This window comes from Canis lupus, chromosome 18 (genome assembly GCF_048164855.1).
Source record: "Canis lupus baileyi chromosome 18, mCanLup2.hap1, whole genome shotgun sequence".
In the NCBI taxonomy this organism is placed as follows: Eukaryota; Metazoa; Chordata; class Mammalia; order Carnivora; family Canidae; genus Canis; species Canis lupus.
The window spans coordinates 14,421,828-14,441,132 of NC_132855.1; the positions used below are offsets into that span (position 1 = coordinate 14,421,828).

General features: G+C 42.1%; 2 protein-coding genes across 3 annotated transcripts in view; one reads left to right on the forward strand and one right to left on the reverse strand.

Annotated features, from left to right (window-relative positions):
• DPY19L1 (dpy-19 like C-mannosyltransferase 1) overlaps positions 1-12,716 on the forward strand; it is a 141,658-nt gene extending 128,942 nt beyond the window's left edge. The window contains exons 23-24 of the transcript XR_012010664.1: positions 11,910-12,027; positions 12,543-12,716. The gene's annotated coding sequence lies outside the window, so the exon portion shown is untranslated. The remainder of the gene's footprint in view (positions 1-11,909; positions 12,028-12,542) is intronic.
• Positions 12,660-19,305, reverse strand: part of NPSR1 (neuropeptide S receptor 1) — a 145,240-nt gene continuing 138,594 nt past the window's right edge. For both annotated transcript variants that reach the window (XM_072783515.1, XM_072783514.1), the window contains 2 exons: positions 16,400-16,580; positions 12,660-15,539 (listed from right to left, as the gene is read on the reverse strand). In XM_072783515.1, the coding sequence (XP_072639616.1) occupies positions 15,449-15,539; positions 16,400-16,580 (272 nt within the window). In that variant the 3' untranslated portion in view covers positions 12,660-15,448. The remainder of the gene's footprint in view (positions 15,540-16,399; positions 16,581-19,305) is intronic.

A 19,305-nucleotide genomic window follows, 5' to 3' on the forward strand; every position in this document is an offset into this window, starting at 1 on the left:
GATCACTATGCCACAAGGAGGCCACAGAGCAGGGGGAGCCACTTGCTTTAGGGTTTCTTAAGAGGTATTGCTTCTTGAGGAAGTTCCATTAATGTCCCCAGTGGCCCTTTCCTTATTTCTAGATCAAAATGAAGAATCATTATTGTTCCTTGGGTGATAAATGGGAAGAAAGATGGCACTCCCCTATCGCTATAACGGGAATGGGTTACAGGGGCCTTGATGTGTTTCTCCAGTAGACTAGACCTCCACTATGTGGACGTCTCCACATAGGACCTGTGATGTCCCACAGACCTTCATTCTTTGGACAGATAAGCTGATCTGGTCTACTCTCTGACCCTCCAGCTCCTGGCTTTGGAGCTTCAAATAGCTTCAAGCCTTTCCTGAAATGAGGACAGAAGGTGCACTGTGACTCATCAAGTGCCAAGACCTCCTGTCTCACTTGGAGATCCAATCTCCCAATATTCCCAGCTGCCACTCTGCTACTCCTTCCACAGCATGGTTTGGGGCTAAATTCTCTCACAAATCCTTCCTCCCATTCATCCTTCTTTGGAGGCTGGTCGACTAAGTCTCTTGGTCCTTGCAGCTCTGTGAAGACAACTGCCCCTTTTGTGGGGGACATCTATTGGTCTTGATAATAGATCAAGGTTCTGGGTTCCATGTGACTGCAGCTCATATCTCTGGGCTCTTGTACTCAGAGCCTCTTAACCTTTGCTTAGAAGGGTCTCATCCAGGGACGCCTGGATGGTTAGCGGTTGAGCGTCTGCCTCCGGTTCAGGTCATGATCCCAGGATCTGGGAGTGAGTCCCACATTGGGCTCCCTGTGGGGAGCCTGCTTCTCCCTCTGACTAAGTCTTTGCCTCTCTCTGTCTCTCATAAATAAATAAATAAAGATCTTTACAAAAAAAAAAAAAAGTCACTCAGACCTCAACATCCCACAGTGGGAAGGGATCAGCGTCTGTCCTGGGTTGAAAGATGACAATGAAGATATGATTTAGTTGTGTCTTTCCCAGCAGTAAAAGAAAGTCAACTAATTTTTTTACCAGCACCCATGATGTCCTTGAAGAAATAAACCTCCCTCATTTCCTCATGTAGCCTGGACAATTCTTCAGTCTGGCATGTATTTTTGTGTGGGTGACTCTTACCCTAACCTCCAAACCTCACAGAAACCTGAAGAATGCCACAAAGATTCACTTTAGTCTCCTTTCTTCGCAAAGTGCTGATCTTGCCAAACTCTCTGTTATTTATTCACAGCTTCTTCCCAAAGTCTGTAGCTCAAGGCATCTGACAGGTAGGTAGAAAGAGGAAGGAGCTCATATGAGCATGGTTTTCTAGGGAATCACTCATCACGGTTTGATAACACAATTATGGAAATAAATTGTTCTAGTCAAACAAGTTACCTTGATGCGCTCAAGTCAGGTCAAAGAAAAAGGAGGTTATTAAAAGGATAAACATGGAAAAAAATGAACAACTGTCAGGATCCAAGATATCTCCATGAATGGATTCCTCTAAACTGTCTTCTCTCTCTCTTTCCCTCCCCCTTTCCCCTCTCCTGTCTCTATTTGCATTTCTCTGCACAACTGTCCAATTGTCCTTTCTCCATCAGTCAATTTCCTCTGCTTGCTCATGGGTCCTATTGTCCTATGGGCTTGAGGTGGTCCATTGTGACCCCTCTGTGTGAATCCTATATCATGAATTTGGGTTTCAATTCCCACTAAATGGCTTAGTCTCTTGGCCATAGTTTGCACATCTGTGTGCTGATGAGCCTCCATGGTTGGGGGGCATACCTTGATCTAATCTGCTTTGGCCAGGAGATGCTAGGTCACAAGGTGTTAGGCCAAATGTTGGCCTAAGCACTAAGTACTGTGCAGGATAGTGTCCTTCAGAAAAGACTGGGGGTGTGGCAAATACACTAAAGTAGATCCACTGCAGCATATATTCCTGCTATGGTGAGAATCTGAGATTTTTCTCTCTCCATTTCAAGTAAAGGTAGAAAAAAGGTAATTCTCAGGAAGGTGGACTCTGGACGTTGTTGAGAGCACAAATTTTCCCCAGAAAGAGCCTGGTGACTTGTAAGCAAATGCCACCGTTCTTTAAAAACACAAAAAAATGCCAAGAATGTCCTGTTATATCTACTTAGCATGACCCTTTGTGGATTCTGGAATCTGGAGCAGATGGGGAGGGGGTCAAAAAGCATTGTTTTTCCTTTAATTTTCATCTAACGTTGCCCAGAAGATAATTTGGCTGGGCTTCCATGGCCAATCACAAGAGAGAGGCAAAGCAGTTGCCCTCTGTTTCATACCTATTAAGGAGGCTGGGGTGGGAGTGTGTGTGTGTTGAGAAACAGCTAACAGAATTTGGATAGGGAGCAAAGGAAAGATGTTGGTGATCAAAACAAGAGGTGCATGAAAAGAAAGCACATTTTTGGTGGGCAGCTATTTCCTTCTATTTAGAGATATCATGATCTTAGCCTCTGGAAAGAGGTTCCCTCCTGCCAGGTGGGTCTTAAGCTAACTGACTTGAACCTGGGAAGACTGTACTGAGTATACTCAGCTCGACCCCACTCTCTTTTTCTTGGGCTTGGGCTGTCCCACAGGGTGAAGTTGTTTTTTTTTTTTTTTTTTTTTTTTTTTTTTTTTTTTTTCTGTTCCTCTGTCTTATTGAAGCAGCTGACTCCCTGCCTTAAGAAAACCCACCCCTGGTCAGTGTTTCTAGGAACCGGATGGGTATATCAGGCAGGGGAAGCTAAGAGCTGCAAGAAACAGCTTCCAGAAATGGAGCAGCTTCTCCCTTTTCTAAGCCCTCGGAGTCCTCTCCAATCAGTCTGCAGATGGGGGTGGGAAGGAAAGCAGGAGAAAATTCAAGGGCAGTTTTTATGGATCACGCTAGGAGAGTGTGTGACTTTTCTCACAATCCATTGGCCAAAACTCATATGAGCAGAGTTGCTTAGCTCTAAGAGAGGCTGAGAAATGGAGAGTGCAGCTGTGCCTAGAGGAAGGGCCACAGAGATACGGGTGAGCAGCTGCATATGCCACAGCCAGGAACTCTCTTTCTAGAATTCATTATTAGTCGGCTCTCTTGCCTGCAGGTATAAGCCACATTTATTTGTAACAAGGATGTTTTATTCTCCCTTCTGTCATCCTTTGTTTTATTTTATAATCTGCTCAAAGCTCTCATGGGGAAGAGGGAGGCTATTTTTGGACCTCTCAACTCCAACATTTGGTGCATGGCCTTAGAACACCGAGAAATAGAAGTAGGAGTTGAATAACAAATTGGGAGGAGATTTAGACTTTAATTTTCTTTGAACCTTAAATCACAAGGGGAAGAGAATATGATTCTGGACTTTAAATCCTTTGGACTTTAGTATCTTTGGACTTCAACTTAACTTAATCGTTGAACTTTAATTCCTTCCCAGAAAATTCATGATGAGCAAGAGTTGATATTCAAATCTGGAACATTGGTATTTTATTGCTGGAGTATTTTAACGTCACTTGATCTCATTGCAGAACATATAACAGGTTATGTTTAGGGTGCCCATATAATTTATCACCCAAACTAGGATATTTTTGAGAGAGAAAGGAGGCTCTATTAAGCCTCTATTAATTAAGCCACAACCACAGGTATAAACCTGGACTGTTTGGGGTAAACTTGGATGTATGGTCACTCCAGCTATACTGAACAAGGTAGACAGACATAAGCAGGCAAGAGAAATGGAATGAAGAATGAATTTCCAGCAATGTAGTAGGTTTAATTTATGAAGATTTCCTGACCCACATCAGTGGTCCCAGGGGGATCCACAAAGGGGCCATCCAGTCAGGCAACAGGAGCCACTGTAGATATTTCAGATAAAGGGGACTCAATGCAGGGAATTGAGTGCACAAGTGTTGGAGGACAGGGGGACAAGAGAGAGAGCAAAAAAGGAGGAGTAGCAGAGAGATGAGTAACCACAGGAAGCTGTTACCATCCCTGAGACTAGAGGAACACAAAGTAAGAGGTGGGGTCATCCTAGGAGGCTGGGCCCTCAGGGTAGATGCTATTAGGATCCAAGCTCCATGCACCCAGGGGGAGGCACAGCCAAGATGTTGCCAATAACTCTGAGGAGATGGCGAGGCTGGTGCTTGGGACAGGAGGAAAGCCCCCCATTCTCCCCAGACTGTGTTCTTCCTTCCAATCTCCTGCCCATCTCCCATTGGCAGACCCTACCTAACAGGAACCAGCTGCCACGGGATTCTGGGAAATGCAGTTTGCAGAGTCCCAGCCCCCGAATTAAGGGTGGAGCTGAGAAGCAGCAGGGAGATAAGGGCCTGCACGCAGGAGCAGAAAGGTCTCCTCGAACTTCTGGTCTTCTCTGAGTGTTGCCACACTCCGCCAACCACAGCTTAATAGTCGAGCACAAACAGATTGGGAACAGTTGAGGAAAGTCACAGTGGGTGCTTCTCTATTCTGGATGTTTCCTTTCACATGACGTGGAGATGTCACATTCCCAGCTTCTCTTTGTTTGCCCTCCCATCAACGCAGGAAAAAAAGGAATGGCCTAACCCGTGTGGTGAATTTGGAGAGAAGCAGCTGGGCAAGCTCAGCTCAGCCTTTCCCTTCTCTTGGGTGTGGCTGGCTTGTAGGGTGCTGATGTTCTCTCCCGCCCCTCCATGTGGAAATCTTACCAGTTCATTCCTGAAACTAATATTTATTGGCACCTGCTCCATATCAGGCACGGTTCTGCTCCTGGGGATACCACAGGGAATAAAATAGACAAGGTCCTTATGTCATGGGCTATGCAGGCAGTCAACCACGAACATAACCAATAAGGGCGCCGTATGGTATATTAGAAGGTGATAAACAACACAGAACAGTGAAGGGGGACCAGGGCTGCTGGGCTGGTGCTCGCAGTTCTAAGCTGTGGTCTGTGTCGGCCTCTCTTAGCAAGTCCCCCTGAGCAAACGGGGTGAGCTATTTGTTGCCAACCCTCAGAACCTCAACAAATGCCCTACACTTTGAGGGGAATATTGACCATTCTGTTCCTCAGTCTAAGCAATCCCTTGTCCCCAGTCCTGGACAGGCCCTGAGAGGCTCATATGAGTAGGACTCTGAACCCAGCCCCCAGCAGAGACAGGTTTAATCACCTCCTGAGGTATTGTCCGGGAAACTCAGTGAGAATTGCCTATAATTAGTGTTTTAACCAGCTTTGCAAACAGATGCATATGGTCCCTTACCCTGCCCACTGTACCCTGCTGCTGAGTTGCCTCCAAGAGGGTGGTAATGGCTAAGGCTATTGGCAAGCAAGTGAACACTGTTTTTTTTCTTTAAGGGCAGCAGTCCTCAAAGTGTGGTCCAGAGCCTGGAGAGCCATGTCTTTGAGAAGCTTTCAGGGGGTGGTATGTGAAGTCAGAACTATTTTCAAAGTAGCACGAGGGTGCTTTTGGCCTTTTTCATTTTCACTCTCTCGTGTGTACAGTAGAATTTTCCAGAGGTTACGTGGCATGTAATAGCACAACAGATTGAGTGCAGAAGCAGATTAAAATACTCCTTTTTTCCCCCTAACTACATATTTGTGTGAAGCCTGATTTTCTTTATACATTTCCATCAAAACAACATATTGCAACAGATTGAGTGCAGAAGATATGAAAATCCAGCTGTCTTCTATTAAGCCAAACTTAAAGAGATTTGCAGAAGTTAAAACAATGTCACCCTTCTCGCTAATTTTTTTTTGTTTTTGGTTGGTGGGGGGAAAGTTACTGTTACTTTCCATATAAAAGACATGTATGCTAATATGTAATGAGCTTATTATTGTTTCTTATAAAGAAATTCATGAATATTAAATATTTTTTCACTTTTAATTTTTAATGCAGTAAATATCAACGAGTATAACCCACAGAAACAAACATAAAGGGGTTCTGAGACAAATAAGTTTAAGATAAGACTGCTCTAGAGGGCTTTGATGGGCTAGTATACCCACCCACATGTTGTTCGAGCCCCCAAAATACCTCTTAGAGAGACATCCTTCCTTGAGTCCAGACATCACATAAATACATGGCCATCCTTGTCCACTTGACTCTCTACATACATGCAGAACTCTATTGTCTTGGGAAAAAATGCCATCAATCCAGAGTGGAAAGAAGAAATGAGAGCTACCCTGGGTTTACCTAACAGCTATCTGGAGAGTTGCAAGGTGATAGAGTTGTAGCCTTAGGAGAACACATTTGTGCTTCGGTCAGACCCAGGGAAATTAGGTGGAAGTAAGCAAAGGGGGCCCACATATTTCTAGCCACGAAGAACTTGGGCTCCTGAGCTTCAGCCCACTGAAGGGCTGCACAGAACCTCCTGAACCACAATCACCCGAATTGCTTTTCATTCATACAGATTTCCAGGTTCTGCCCAGAACCCAATGAAACAAAATTCTAGGGCTGGAGATCTAGCAATGTGTACTTTTTTTTTAACTCCTTGAGTGATTCTGTGAGGTAGCTTTGGGACCATTTGGTCAGTCTACTTAAAGCCAGTCACATAGTTATGGAGTTATGTGAATTACTTGTGGTTGGCCTCGGATATTTCTCCCAGCTATCTACTGTGGGCCCAAAGTACATACCTGTGGTGATTAGTTCTTTGGGGTTAGGGCGGCACCATCTCCAGTGTTCCCTACCTACGTGTAAATCTCCCAAGAAATGTGCGTTCAGCTATGCTCTGGGAGTAACATTTTAGCAGGTGTATTATAAACCTGCTCTGCCCTGAGGGATGAGGAAGGGAAGAAAGGATGGGGACAGGGAGGAGAAGGAGACCTTGGGGAAGGATATAGAAGTGGGAAAAGCTTAAGGACTCCAGGCCCCCTCGACAGGCAAGAAGAGAACAGAAGATGAATATTGATTTCTGCTAAACTGACTCCCAAGGCTCTGTGAAGGAGCCAAGACGCTTCTGCAGATTTTGAAAAATGTTGGCATCAATATCCCTATTACTAGATGCTAATGATACATGTTGGCTCTGAATGCAGAGAAAGAACCCAGAATGATCTTTCAGCCATCTCTGCTGTTTCTTGTATGTCACTGAGACCCCACTGAACACCTACCTCCCTGTTTCCAGTCTGGTTCCCTTCTCTGCACCGTTTCCAGAATAATTGTTCTAAAAGGCTTTTGAAGACAGTTTTAGGAACTGTTTATTGTGAAACATAACACACATTCACAAAAGTGCACAAAACCTAAATATATAGTTTAGCGAGTAATTAGAACACATCGCTGCCACCCAGAGCAAGAAATGGAGCCCTGTCCATCCTCTTCTGCATGCCCCCTCTCAAAGATAGCTGTTCCCTCCCCATAAATGTGCTCTACAAAAAGTAGTTTTCTTGCTTTTCTTAAGAATTCTATCATCTATGTTTGCATCCCCAGGCACAGTAGTTTAACTTTGGCTGGTTTTTGAATTTTATATGAATCAGATTATCTATAGTATCTTTTGGTATCTAGCTTCTTTACTTTTACATTATGTTTTTAAAGGTTTTTTTCATGTTGTGGTAAGCAACTTTTTTTTTCCTTTTTGTTACTGTAAAAGTATCTTAATTTATGAAATATACCATAATCTGTTTATTCTCACTGTTGGTGGACATTTGTTTTGCCTCTAATCGGGGTTCTTATAATCAATGTTATTATGAGCTTTCACATATATCATGGTGCATATAATTGCACTCTTCTGTGGTGTCCTGTGTGCTCAGGACTGAAATTTCAAGGTCATGGGCTATAGTCACCCTTAACTTTACTAGTTAAAGACACAAAATTTTCCAGAATGGTTGTACTAATTATTCACCTACCAGAACAGAATGAGAATTTCTAATGCTCCATGTCCTTACCGGTACTCAGTATTTGTCAAAGTTTTAAGTTTTTGCCAGTCTGGTGGGTGCATATTATTTTCTTATTGAGGTTTAATTTATCTTCTCCTGACTTTTTAAAAAATTTTATTTATTTATTTATTCATGAGAGACAGAGAGAGAGAGAGAGAGGCAGAGACACAGACAGAGGGAGAAGGAGGCTCCGTGCAGGGAGCCCAACATGGGACTCCATCCCGGGTCTCCAGGATCACAACCTGGGCAGAAGGCGGTGCTATATCGCTGAGCCACCTGAGCTGCCCTTCTCCTGACTTTTAATGGGATTAAACATTAAGCACCTTTCCTGGCCATTTGGACCACCTCTTTCCTGAGGTCAAGTCTTGCCCAGTTGCCTGTCTTCTATTATCTTTTCTTACTGATTAGCATTTTATATATTCTAAATACTAGATCTTGCCCAGTCATATGTGTTACAAACATCATCTCCCATGCTATGGCTTGCCTTTGAGTTTCTAATTTTAAGTAATCAAATGTATTGATCTTTTCCTTTATGAACTGTAGTTCTTGTGTTTTGTTTGAGAGCTATTTCCCTATTTAGAGATCTTAAAGATAGTCTCCTATATGATCTCCTTAGGGTTGTTTTGTCTTCACAGTCAGATCCATAATCTGACTGTAACCGATTTTGCATGTAATCCTCTAGGCTTTCATTTGAATTTTCTTTCACGTAAATACCCAACTGTGCTAGCATTGTGTGTTGGAAAGACAACAGTCCATCTGCAATGCTGCCTCTGAAATAAATCAAATTTTCCAAATGGGTGCATTTTCTTCTGGACTCTTTCTGTTCTGTTTGCTAATTTGTCTACCCTGGAGACAATACCACAACCTTTACTATTATGGCTTTATGATAAGGTTTGATCCCTTTCATCTTTTCCATTTTTTCCTTCTTAATTAAGAATGTCTCAGATATTCTTGGCACTTTGCATTTCTGTATACATTTTTAGAGATACCTCGTCAAGTTTTATAAAACTCCTGTTGAAGACTTGATGGTCGTTGTATTAATTTTATACATCAATCTGGAGAGGAGAATAGATAAATCATAAACTTTTATGATATTCAGTCTTCCAAACACTTATCGTGGTATGTTTATTTCTACATTTATTTCTACATGTCATCTCTCTCAATAATATTATTATTTCTCCATAGAAACTTACACATCTTTTATAAATTTATTCTTAGAAACTTCATCTTTTAAGGCTATTGTAAATAACAATTTAAAAGTTTAATTTTTTCGGATCCCTGGGTGGCGCAGCGGTTTGGCGTCTGCCTTTGGCCCAGGGCGCGATCCTGGAGACCCAGGATCCGAGTCCCACGTCGGGCTCCCGGTGCATGGAGCCTGCTTCTCCCTCTGTCTGTGTCTCTGCCTCTCTCTCTCTCTCTCTGTGACTATCATAAATAAATAAAATTAAAAAAAAAAGTTTAATTTTTTATTTGCTGCTGTTATGTGGAAAAGATACAGATTTTTGCATATGGATTTTATATCCTGTTACCTTATTAAATCTTATGATTACTTCTAATAATTTATCTGCATATTATTTTGAATATTGCACTATACATTTGTATCAATAATGTTGGTTTCTATTATTCATTATCAATCCTTTTAACTTGTATCTTATTTATTTTGCTTGCTTTATAGCATTGGCTAAGACCTCAGTACAATGTTGAGTTGAAATGGCTATGCTAGCATTAACTCATTCTTTATTTTAGAGAAAACACCTCCAAGTTTCATCATTAGGTTTTATGGTACATAACCTTTAGAGTTAGCTAGGAGTTTATTTTTTATCTCAAGTTTGTGAACATTTTATTATGCCTGGGTGTCAAATAATTTTATCAAACATATTCCCTGCCTCTATTAAGTTGATATTACATTGTTTGTTTAATCATTTCATCTCTTAGGTAGTAAGTTATTGAGTGGTTTTCTATTATTTTTTTTTCTAATGTTAAGCCAACTTTGTATTCCTGGAATGAAAGCAACTTGGTCACAAGTTGTAAATGGTGGTAGAAATCTGCAGTGAAGGTATGTTCTTTCTTTATTTTATTTTATTTTATTTTATTTTTTAAGATTTTATTTATTTACTCATGAGAGAGAGAGAGAAAGAGAGAGGCAGAGACACAGGCAGAGGGAGAGGAAGAAGCAGGCTCCATGCAGGGAGCCCGACGTGGGACTCGATCCTGGGTCTCCAGGATCACGCCCTGAGCTGCAGGCGGCACTAAACCGCTGGGCCACCTGGGCTGCCCTGTTCTTTCTTTATGATACTACTCAAATTATCTGTTTCTTCTTATGTCCATTATGGTAAATTATCCCATTTATTTATAGTTTTCTTTTTTGTTTTTTTTTGGTGTAAGCTTAATCATAGTATCCTTTTATTATCTCTTCATTGACTCCAGGACCTACAGTGACATCCTTAAAAAAATGAATACTGCTTACTTGTGCCTTCTCTTTTTTTTCCCCTTGACTAATCTCACCAGACGTTTCTTTTTATTATTTTTTTCAATGAGCAGAACTTTATCTTTGCTGAATCTTTTAAATTATGTTTATTTTTGATTTCCTTAATTTTACTCCTCATTATTTTCTTCCTTAGATTTCCTTTGGGTTTATTTTGATGATTTTTTTTCTAACTTTATGAAATAGATGATTTATTCATTGTCTTTAGATTTTCCTCCTATAAGTATTATTTTAACTGTATCCCACACAAGTGATATATACTTTCATTATCATTTAGTGCAATTTCTAATTTCCATATATTTTCTTCTTTGACCATAAGTTACCAAGAAGTATATTTCCTAATTTCCAAACATATGGCAGCTTTCTTGTGATCAGAGAAACTTGACTGCATGAGCTCAGTCTTTCAAAAGTTTTGAAGCTTGTTTTATGACTTGGAATATTGTCAACTTTTGTAACTGCTTCACATGTGCTTTAAAAGACTTTATTTAGGGGTGTTAGGGCAAAATGCTTTCTGTGTTATTCACATTGTTCAGATTATCCAGATCATTCTAATTTTTGCTTCAATTACTAGAAATAAGTGTGATAAAATTCCCCACAAAGCTATGGGATTGGCCTATTTATTTTGTAGTTTTGACAACTTTGCAAAATATGTATTTGAAGCCATGTTGTTAAATGCACAGTTTAGAATTATTAAATAAATCATCCTATTGAACTAAAACATTTATCACCTGCAGTGTCCCTGTTTAACTCTGCTAATGCTTTATGCCTTAAAGTTTATTTAGTCTTTGTTAACACAGTCCCACCAGCATTCTTTTGGCACTGTTTGCATTGAATGCCTGGATTCATTCTTTTACTTTCTAACTCCCTGCATCCTTGTGTTGTAGGCATGTCTTTTTTTTTTTAATAATAAATTTATTTTTTATTGGTGTTCAATTTGCCAACATACAGAATAACACCCAGTGCTCATCCCGTCAAGTGCCCCCCTCAGTGCCCGCCACCCAGTCACCCCCACCCCCCGCCCTCCTCCCCTTCCACCACCCCTAGTTCGTTTCCCAGAGTTAGGAGTCTTCCATGTTCTGTCTCCCTTTCTGATATTTCCTACCCATTTCTTCTCCCTTCCCCTCTATTCCCTTTCACTATCATTTATATTCCCCAAATGAATGAGATCATATAATGTTTGTCCTTCTCCGATTGACTTATTTCACTCAGCATAATACCCTCCAGTTCCATCCACATGGAAGCAAATGGTGGGTATTTGTCATTTCTAATGGCTGAGGAATATCCCATTCTATGCATAAACCACATCTTCTTTATCCATTCATCTCTCGATGGACACCGAGGCTTCTTCCATAGGCATGTCTTTTGTAAATGACACATTGTTGTTTGTTTGTTTGTTTGTTATAAATCTGACCTGATAATCTTTGATTATTAACTGGAGCATTTAATCTGCTAACATTTTTTACAGTTACTGATATATTTGGATAAAAAAACCCACCATCTTCCTCTGTGCTTTCTATTTGTCCCAGCTATTCACTCTCCTGTTTCTCTCTTTTCTTGCCTTCTTTCGGATTGCTTGAGCGATTTTATCATTCAGTTTTCCTTCTCTTTTAGTTTAGAAGTTATATACATCTTTGATTCTATTATTTTACAACATGCATTCTTGAAATGACAACATGCATTTTGGGTGTATCGATGGCTAATGGTGATCTATATTCTACTCTCATTCCAGGTAATTCAAAGACCTTTAATCAATTTCACTACATTTGGTTTCTCTAGACATATGTTATTGTTGTGTGTATAAATGGTAATACTGAGTCACACCTCCTGGAACCTCATAGAGAGAGGGTCCTTGAGCAGTCCAAAAACCATTAGACTACACAAGCCAAGCCTCCATTCACTTTAACATTCTACAAGCATGGGATTGCACTTCTAAAATGTTAACTGGAGCAGCCCTGTTGTGGATAATGCATTTTAAAAATGCAATTGCAGAGCAATGAGGCATGGGTTTTTCATGATTCCAAAAGCAAGGAGGTTGGCACCTAAATGGGGCTATCTCCTTTTAATCAAATGCAATTGAAAAGCTGTAGGGAACATGGGCAGATCTGCATATAAAATGAGGCGTATTCAGATGATGATAAAAGAACTGCAGTTGCCCGCAGGTCTGTGGCTCACCTAAGATGATTCTAGAAATACAGAATCACTTTACTTCCTGCTAAAAGTGTTTTTGTTTTCCTGTTTCCTCAGCAGACCCAGGCTGGTGGCCCCTTTCCACACTGTGCATACAGAAGGAAAAAGCAAAGTCATTTCTGTATATGTGTGTACAAAGTTGTCGAAACGAAGTGAGGAAGAAAGTTGGAAGCTGCATGTTTGTTTGCTTTAACAGGGATAGTTTTTTTTCCTCGTGATTAATTTCAAATTAAAGCTATTAAAAAGGTGTTGCCACTTTCCGGGGAAAAAAATGGTGAGATGTGTTGCTTGGTGAAATTAAACTTCAATTAAATTATGCTTCACACCAGCCCCGAAAGTAGAGAAGTTTTAACCATTCATGTTTAATTTAGTTAAGTAAAGTGGAGATACTTATTTTCTAGAGTATGGGTAAATATATTAAGCACACTTACTCTTGTTATCCTAAATTTTCACCTGCGCCTGAAGCTATGCGATAATGTAACCACAGACTTCTGTGACATCTCAGTGTAGGAAGTATCTTTATTTTACATAGCGCCCTGTTGACTGCTCTGACCCCATGTGAGCATCCACGGCTACCTACAGTGACATCACAACACCAAGCTTGTCATCTTCTCCAGGAGCTCAAACTGTATTTCTCAACTGGGAAACTGACTTCCTAAGTAATATAGATGGGGAAGTTACACCTTCTAAAGGGCAAATGACTCAGTGTTGAGTCACCAAGTCATTGGTCCCCTGGGGAAAGAATTTCAGAAGGTCTGACTCTCTGGGTCTCGCTTAAATCATATGGGTCCCGGAACTCTATCTATAGAGAACCCACAAGATCCTCTGCTCCAGCCTTATTCTGTTCCTATCTTACAGATGAGACAGTTGATGCCCAAAGATATTAAACGATTTTTTCCCAAGGTCAGGAGACTAGTAATTCCCAGTGTTCTCATAATGTTGAAATCATATTTCCCCAAGTGTAGCAGATACGTGGAGATGAGGATTCTAGAATCCACAGAAATATAAAAGCCAGTTTCATTTTTAACAGCAGCTTCTCCTGTAGCAATATGTACCATTATCTTACGAATGTCCAGTCTTTTTGGCAAATGAGAGACACACTATTATAGCAACTGCAGAATCACATTCCCAGTTTCTAAAGATCACAGAGCCCCTCACTCCATTCTCTCCTTCACTGTCTGACTCAGTTGATGGATGAGGTAGGCATGTAATGTCTCTTGCAGACCAGAACTTGACAGAGATTGAAAGCATCTGTCAGGAGAACCCAGGCCTCCTGTTTTGCCATCCAGGACACCTGCCAGATTTTGCTCTGTTAATTGGCTTCCATGCAGGCAGCTATTTTAGCAACGATTCTGTGGGTCTTCTGTGGCACATCTTGATTTAAAGTGAAATGTTGAAAAAGTCCTTCTCGACCACTCAAGCCATCCAGGGTTGCTCACATTTAGCTGATGGGACAGAAAGGGAGGCAACCTTCAAAACTATTGTGTGGACATAAAACTAGATTATTCAGTCTCCTCAATTCAGAGAATAATTTTCGGAGAGATGGTGACTGAGGAGTCTGATTTCTGCCTAAAGAGATACTCTCCCTAAGGATAGACAGAATTGATAAGAGAGTTTGTGGAAAAAATGCCACTGTGACCTTAAGCATGCAGTTTCTGGGTTGACACCATAATGAGGAATGGAGTGCTATTAAAATATACTGCACATTTTAATGACTCCACTAGCAGTAGGCCAAAAAAAAAAAAAAAAAAAAGACTTAAGCTCAGAATAATTCTGGGAAGGAGGATTTTGCCAAGGAGATTTTAATGTCAAGAATGTATGTGAGGCTAAAAATAAGGAGCTCACGCACATTCCAGAGCCGTGGGTGGGGATGTATATATAATCAAATTAAATTATGCCATTTCCACTTATGAAAAAATCTGATGGCAAAAATTGACTAGAAAACATTTAGTCATATTTCACTTGGATTAGGCTTATAAATACCAAACTCCAGACTTGTCAAAATAAACCCCACCAGCACTTTCTGGCCGAGGTGTTAGATAGACAATGGCTGCGACATGCAAAACCGAAAGAGAGCTTACAGGAACATCATGCCTGGAAAAGCCACAGGGACTCAGCTCCCAACTAAAGAAAGGATTTAGAGAGGTCAGAGGGGGAGGAGGTGATGCTGCAGGGTGAGGACTGGAGCCCAGAGTGGCCCAAGGGAATGCCAAGGGAAGGGCCCTCAGAAAACCTCAAAGATACGTGAAACCCAGGTGCCAACTCTCAGAGACTAGAGGTCTGGGGCCCACGACTGGTTAGTATTATTGTTTTTTTCCCATCAGGCAAAGTACTCCTCGATTTTAACCTTCCTCTAGAGGGTCAGCATTGGGCTCTTTTGACAAATCATTTGTTGACACAACAGGACTGTGAGGTTAGTTGTTGCCAACACACCCAACTGCAAACCAAGGCTATCTGCAGAGGAGACACAAAGTGCCCATGCCTGGAAATGAGTTTGTTGGCATTTCGAGGACAAATTACCTTCTTGGCTACAACTTCTGAACTGCCAATCCAAAGATGGGGGAAAATCTGGGCTTTTATTTATGTCTTAGTCATAATTAGGAGACTCTTGTAGTACAACCATGCTTCTTTAGTACCCTCTAGTTGCCCAAGCCTGGACCTTGGCCAGAGGTGCCTCTGTCCATTGGGTTCTGGTGCTGACCAGTGGGAAGGAGGGCTGGTAGTTGCAGGGAAGTAGGAAGCATCTTTTCTGGCTGGCATGAATAGTTGGTGACTTCACATTGTCCAGTACTGGCTGAAACAGGTGACACACACTCCTCTGGAGGTTTGGCTTGGGCATCTCCCAAGGGATGAAAGGAGCAGGATGGAGAAGTCAGCTCAGGTACCATGCACATGCCCAAGGTGGTGACAGGGACACATAATTGCTGATGGGGCTCAGCCTAGCAATCCTATTGCCCCAGAGTCTAGATAAATTCTGGCTTGGATAGAACCTGCATCTCGTGCCTCTGAGTTCTCTCCCGAAATGTCTTTCTGGAACCTCGTGATGTTTGCTCCCTGGAGAAAGAATAAATCAGGGAGGGAAAATAATTTGACCAGTTGAAAAGGGAAGTAAGGATGTTAAATAACAGATGTATTGAGGATCAAACGCTGTTGTAAGCACTTAGCATGTGATACGCTTCCTTCCCCACCACCCATAGCCCTCCTTCCCACTGGTCAGCACCAGAGCCCAGTGCTCAGGACAGGACAGGGAGACACTGGTCAAAAGGTACTACACTACTACTGGCCCCATTTTGTAGGCAAAGAAACCGAGTTTTATGACAGTTAAATAAACTTACTCAAAGTAAACACATTGTTATGAATCAGCAGTGGCAGGATTTGAGCCTCAGCCCCTGGCATCAAACCCAAGCCTTAAACCATTTTACGATTCTATCTCCTATGGATATCTCTACCTACTCCCTGTAGCTCATGTAGCAAAACAGCTGAAAAACAGCAAAATTATTGAGTAGTTGTGGGAGGGATCTGATTTCAGCTTTGGTACTTATTTTTCATATGACCTCAATAATGTCACTTAACTTCACGAGCCTTAAGTTGCTTATCTATAAAATGGAAATAATGCTTTGGGTCTTGCTATCACCACAGCATTGCACTGAGGAAATTCATGTTGGGAAGCTCTGAACAAAAGAAAGCTTTTCTCTGTGACCTGGTTAAGGTGGTTCCTATCGTAGGTGATGAGGTACAGGAGAAAGAGCCGGACCATGACCCGGGCCCAGGTTTGAATTTATCACACTGGCAGGACCTTTCTGACCCACAAGCATCTCATCTATTACCTGCCTGGAAGCACTGAAAGAAAAGACACAGGTCATAATCCAAGAACAGTGGCCGTCTGCACTGGCCCAGGCAGGAGTGCCCCTTACCTGCAGGGAAAGCAGATGGAGCTGCTGAAGACACAGTAGATAAGAGGGTTGATGGCACTGTTCAAGGCTGGCAGGTTCTGAATGATCACAGAGGCATAGAAGCGCTCCTCGGTGTCTGGAAGAAGACTGAAATTGTCCAATATGTCGAAGAGGAAGTAGGGACTCCAACAGCAGATGAAGGCTGGGGAGAAGAGAGCCATTAGCACCGTAGCAGAGCACAGCTGGGGGGGGGAGCTTTCCGTGGTGGCCCCAACTGGAGCTCCAAATAGGAGGTTCCTTAGCGCCTAGGATGGCTCAGAAATATTTAGGACAGTTGTGTGTTAACATTCATGTCATGTTGACTCACACACGCACATATACACGTGCTGCCTACACATCCTACAGATACGTTGCTAAAGTTGAATGAATTTCCTGAATCTTCTCTGTCTGTAAAGGGAGGGTCCAATTTGATCACTGTGGTGAATATGTATGGAAAGGTTGGAAACTGCTCAGCATGGCCTCAGCCTCTCATTCCACATAGTGTGGAAGGAAAACCAGCAAAACTCTTTGGAGAGTCTATGAGAAAAAAAAAAGAAAAATAGAAGAGCGGGAAGCATTTTGACCAAATAGTGACTCCTGGTTTTAGGGTACGGCAGAGGGCAAGGGTGGTGCCTAATATTTTCAAGAACCAATCTGGCTTCATCACAATGTTCTTAATTTTCGTTTCTGTTTCTAAGTCAGCCACTCCAGAAAACGGCTGCCCTCTACCCCTCTCCAAGTCAATTGGTGTGTGTGAGCCCCTAATTCTGTTTGTCTCCAAATCCTCAGGGGAATTGCGTGGTGAATGGAGATCCAGGGTTGGATGGATGATTTTATGGGTCACCTTGACTGGGTCAGGGGGTGCCCAGATATTTGGTGAGTCATTATTGCTGGGTGTTTCTGGATGAGGTGAACATTTGAATCAGTACACTAAGAAAAGCAGACCATCCTCTTCGAGGGGGTGGGTCCCTTGCAAGCCACGGAGGGCTTGACGAGAGCTGAAAGCTGAGTGAGAGAGGATTCATGCTGTCTGCCTAGCTTCTAGCCGGGACTTCGCTCTTCTCCTGCCTTCACACACACACTCCGACTGAACTACACTATAGGCTCTCCTGGGTCTGCAGATCCTGGGACTTCTCAGCTCCATCATCATGTGAGCCCATTCCTTATAACGATTCTCTTTACATATACATCTATCTCCTCTTTCCCTGGAGAACCGGACTAACACCCACAAGGACAGAGGTAAACAGTCTTGGGGCTAACTAGACACGGATGTGTCCTCTTCTGCCTTCTTGCTACATCCTCTCCACCCTCCTTCTCCCCCCGTCTTTTCCTCCATAGGACATTTCCTCAGAGAAGTCAGGCTTCCTTCACCATCTGCTTGCAGGGGCCAACTTTCCTCTGCAACTGTTTGACTGGCGTGTGTTTATTTCCCCAGGCTTTGGCAAAGTATTAAAGAGGAGGAATTGAAACACAGAGACCACTGAGCATTTCTGGGTGCTTGCAGTTAAGCCTAGCATTGGCCTAGAATAGTGGTTCTGAGGCATGAATGGGCAAAAATTGCCTTTTGGAGGCATTTTGAAAATGCACGTGTCTATGTATGTGCGTGTTTGGGGTTGGTGGGGGCTCTGGTTTGCCCAGGGATACCAGTCCTCTTGTGAAGGGCAGGCCATCCCACTCATGTCCCAAACATCCTCTGAATGCCCAACTGGGCATTTATGTAGCAGAGAACTCTGTTTATAACTACCTCAGTCTGGAAACCTAGCTCTACTCTATATATGAACACAAATATTTTTTGATAAATAGTAGATTCTCCAGAAATGCAATTCCTTTGCAAAGGGAGGAACGATTACTTTCTTTAATTTGGAACTTTAGTGGGATTTGTTGAGCTGCTCTGAAAATCAAGTCCCTGACAGCAGTGCTGCTTTATTTTCATGTCGTCATGAAAACACACCTGTATTGATTTTCCTTGATAGCAGTTACTACATCTGGCTGCCTACTTCATTATTCTTCTAGTAGCTGTGGCCAAGTATTTACATATTGAGACCCGTTTTGTTTTATTATAAATTATTTTCTTTCTAGTCCTCCTTTATATTATTATATATTGATCTTTGAAGACATGTTAGGCAGATAGCATTAATTATATGTTTCATTTCAGGATGATAAAGGGGCATTATAAAATATCTGTTATAGGAAAGACTGGTTTGGTCTGACTGGGCTGTTAATACTGGCTGACCCTCCTGTGGGCACCTCTGCTCTCCAACTAAGGGACCCCCAGGGCCTGAGCATATGGTTCCTGGTTACAAATAATTATGTTGGCTCTGGAACATAGGTAAAACATGTATTTCCTGACTCAACATCCAGGAGATGTGTATCTGTGTTTCTGACTATCTGGGAAGGTAGGAGAATCTTTGATCTACTTCGTCAGCTGCTGGGAAAGGATTGCGAGCCCCGATGGTTGTACCTGCTTTATCCCCAGGTCTGCCTGCAGTGCTATTTTGTGCCTCTATTCTGCTGGCTGAGTCACACTGCACGTGGCCTCTTTGGCATTTTGCAATTGCATCTGGGAAAGGTAAGAGAGACTGTTCTGGTGATCTGACACACAGTTAACATGAGAGGCATGCTTTCTCAGGGCTCCAAGGAGCTGCAAGTGTGGTACGGAGGGTAGTAGTTGGGCTAAATAAAAAGGAAATAGCACAAATCCCTTTCCTTCTTGCATATCCTAATTCATTTGTCCCCAGCAAATATTACTAAAGCACCTAGTGTATGTGGGATCCTATCTCAGGCTTTGGTGATATTAATACAAGGAACACAAAAAGCAAAAGTCATTGCTTTCGTGGATTTCAGCCAGTGGAGGAGACAGAGAATAAGCAGATCAATAGATATAATGT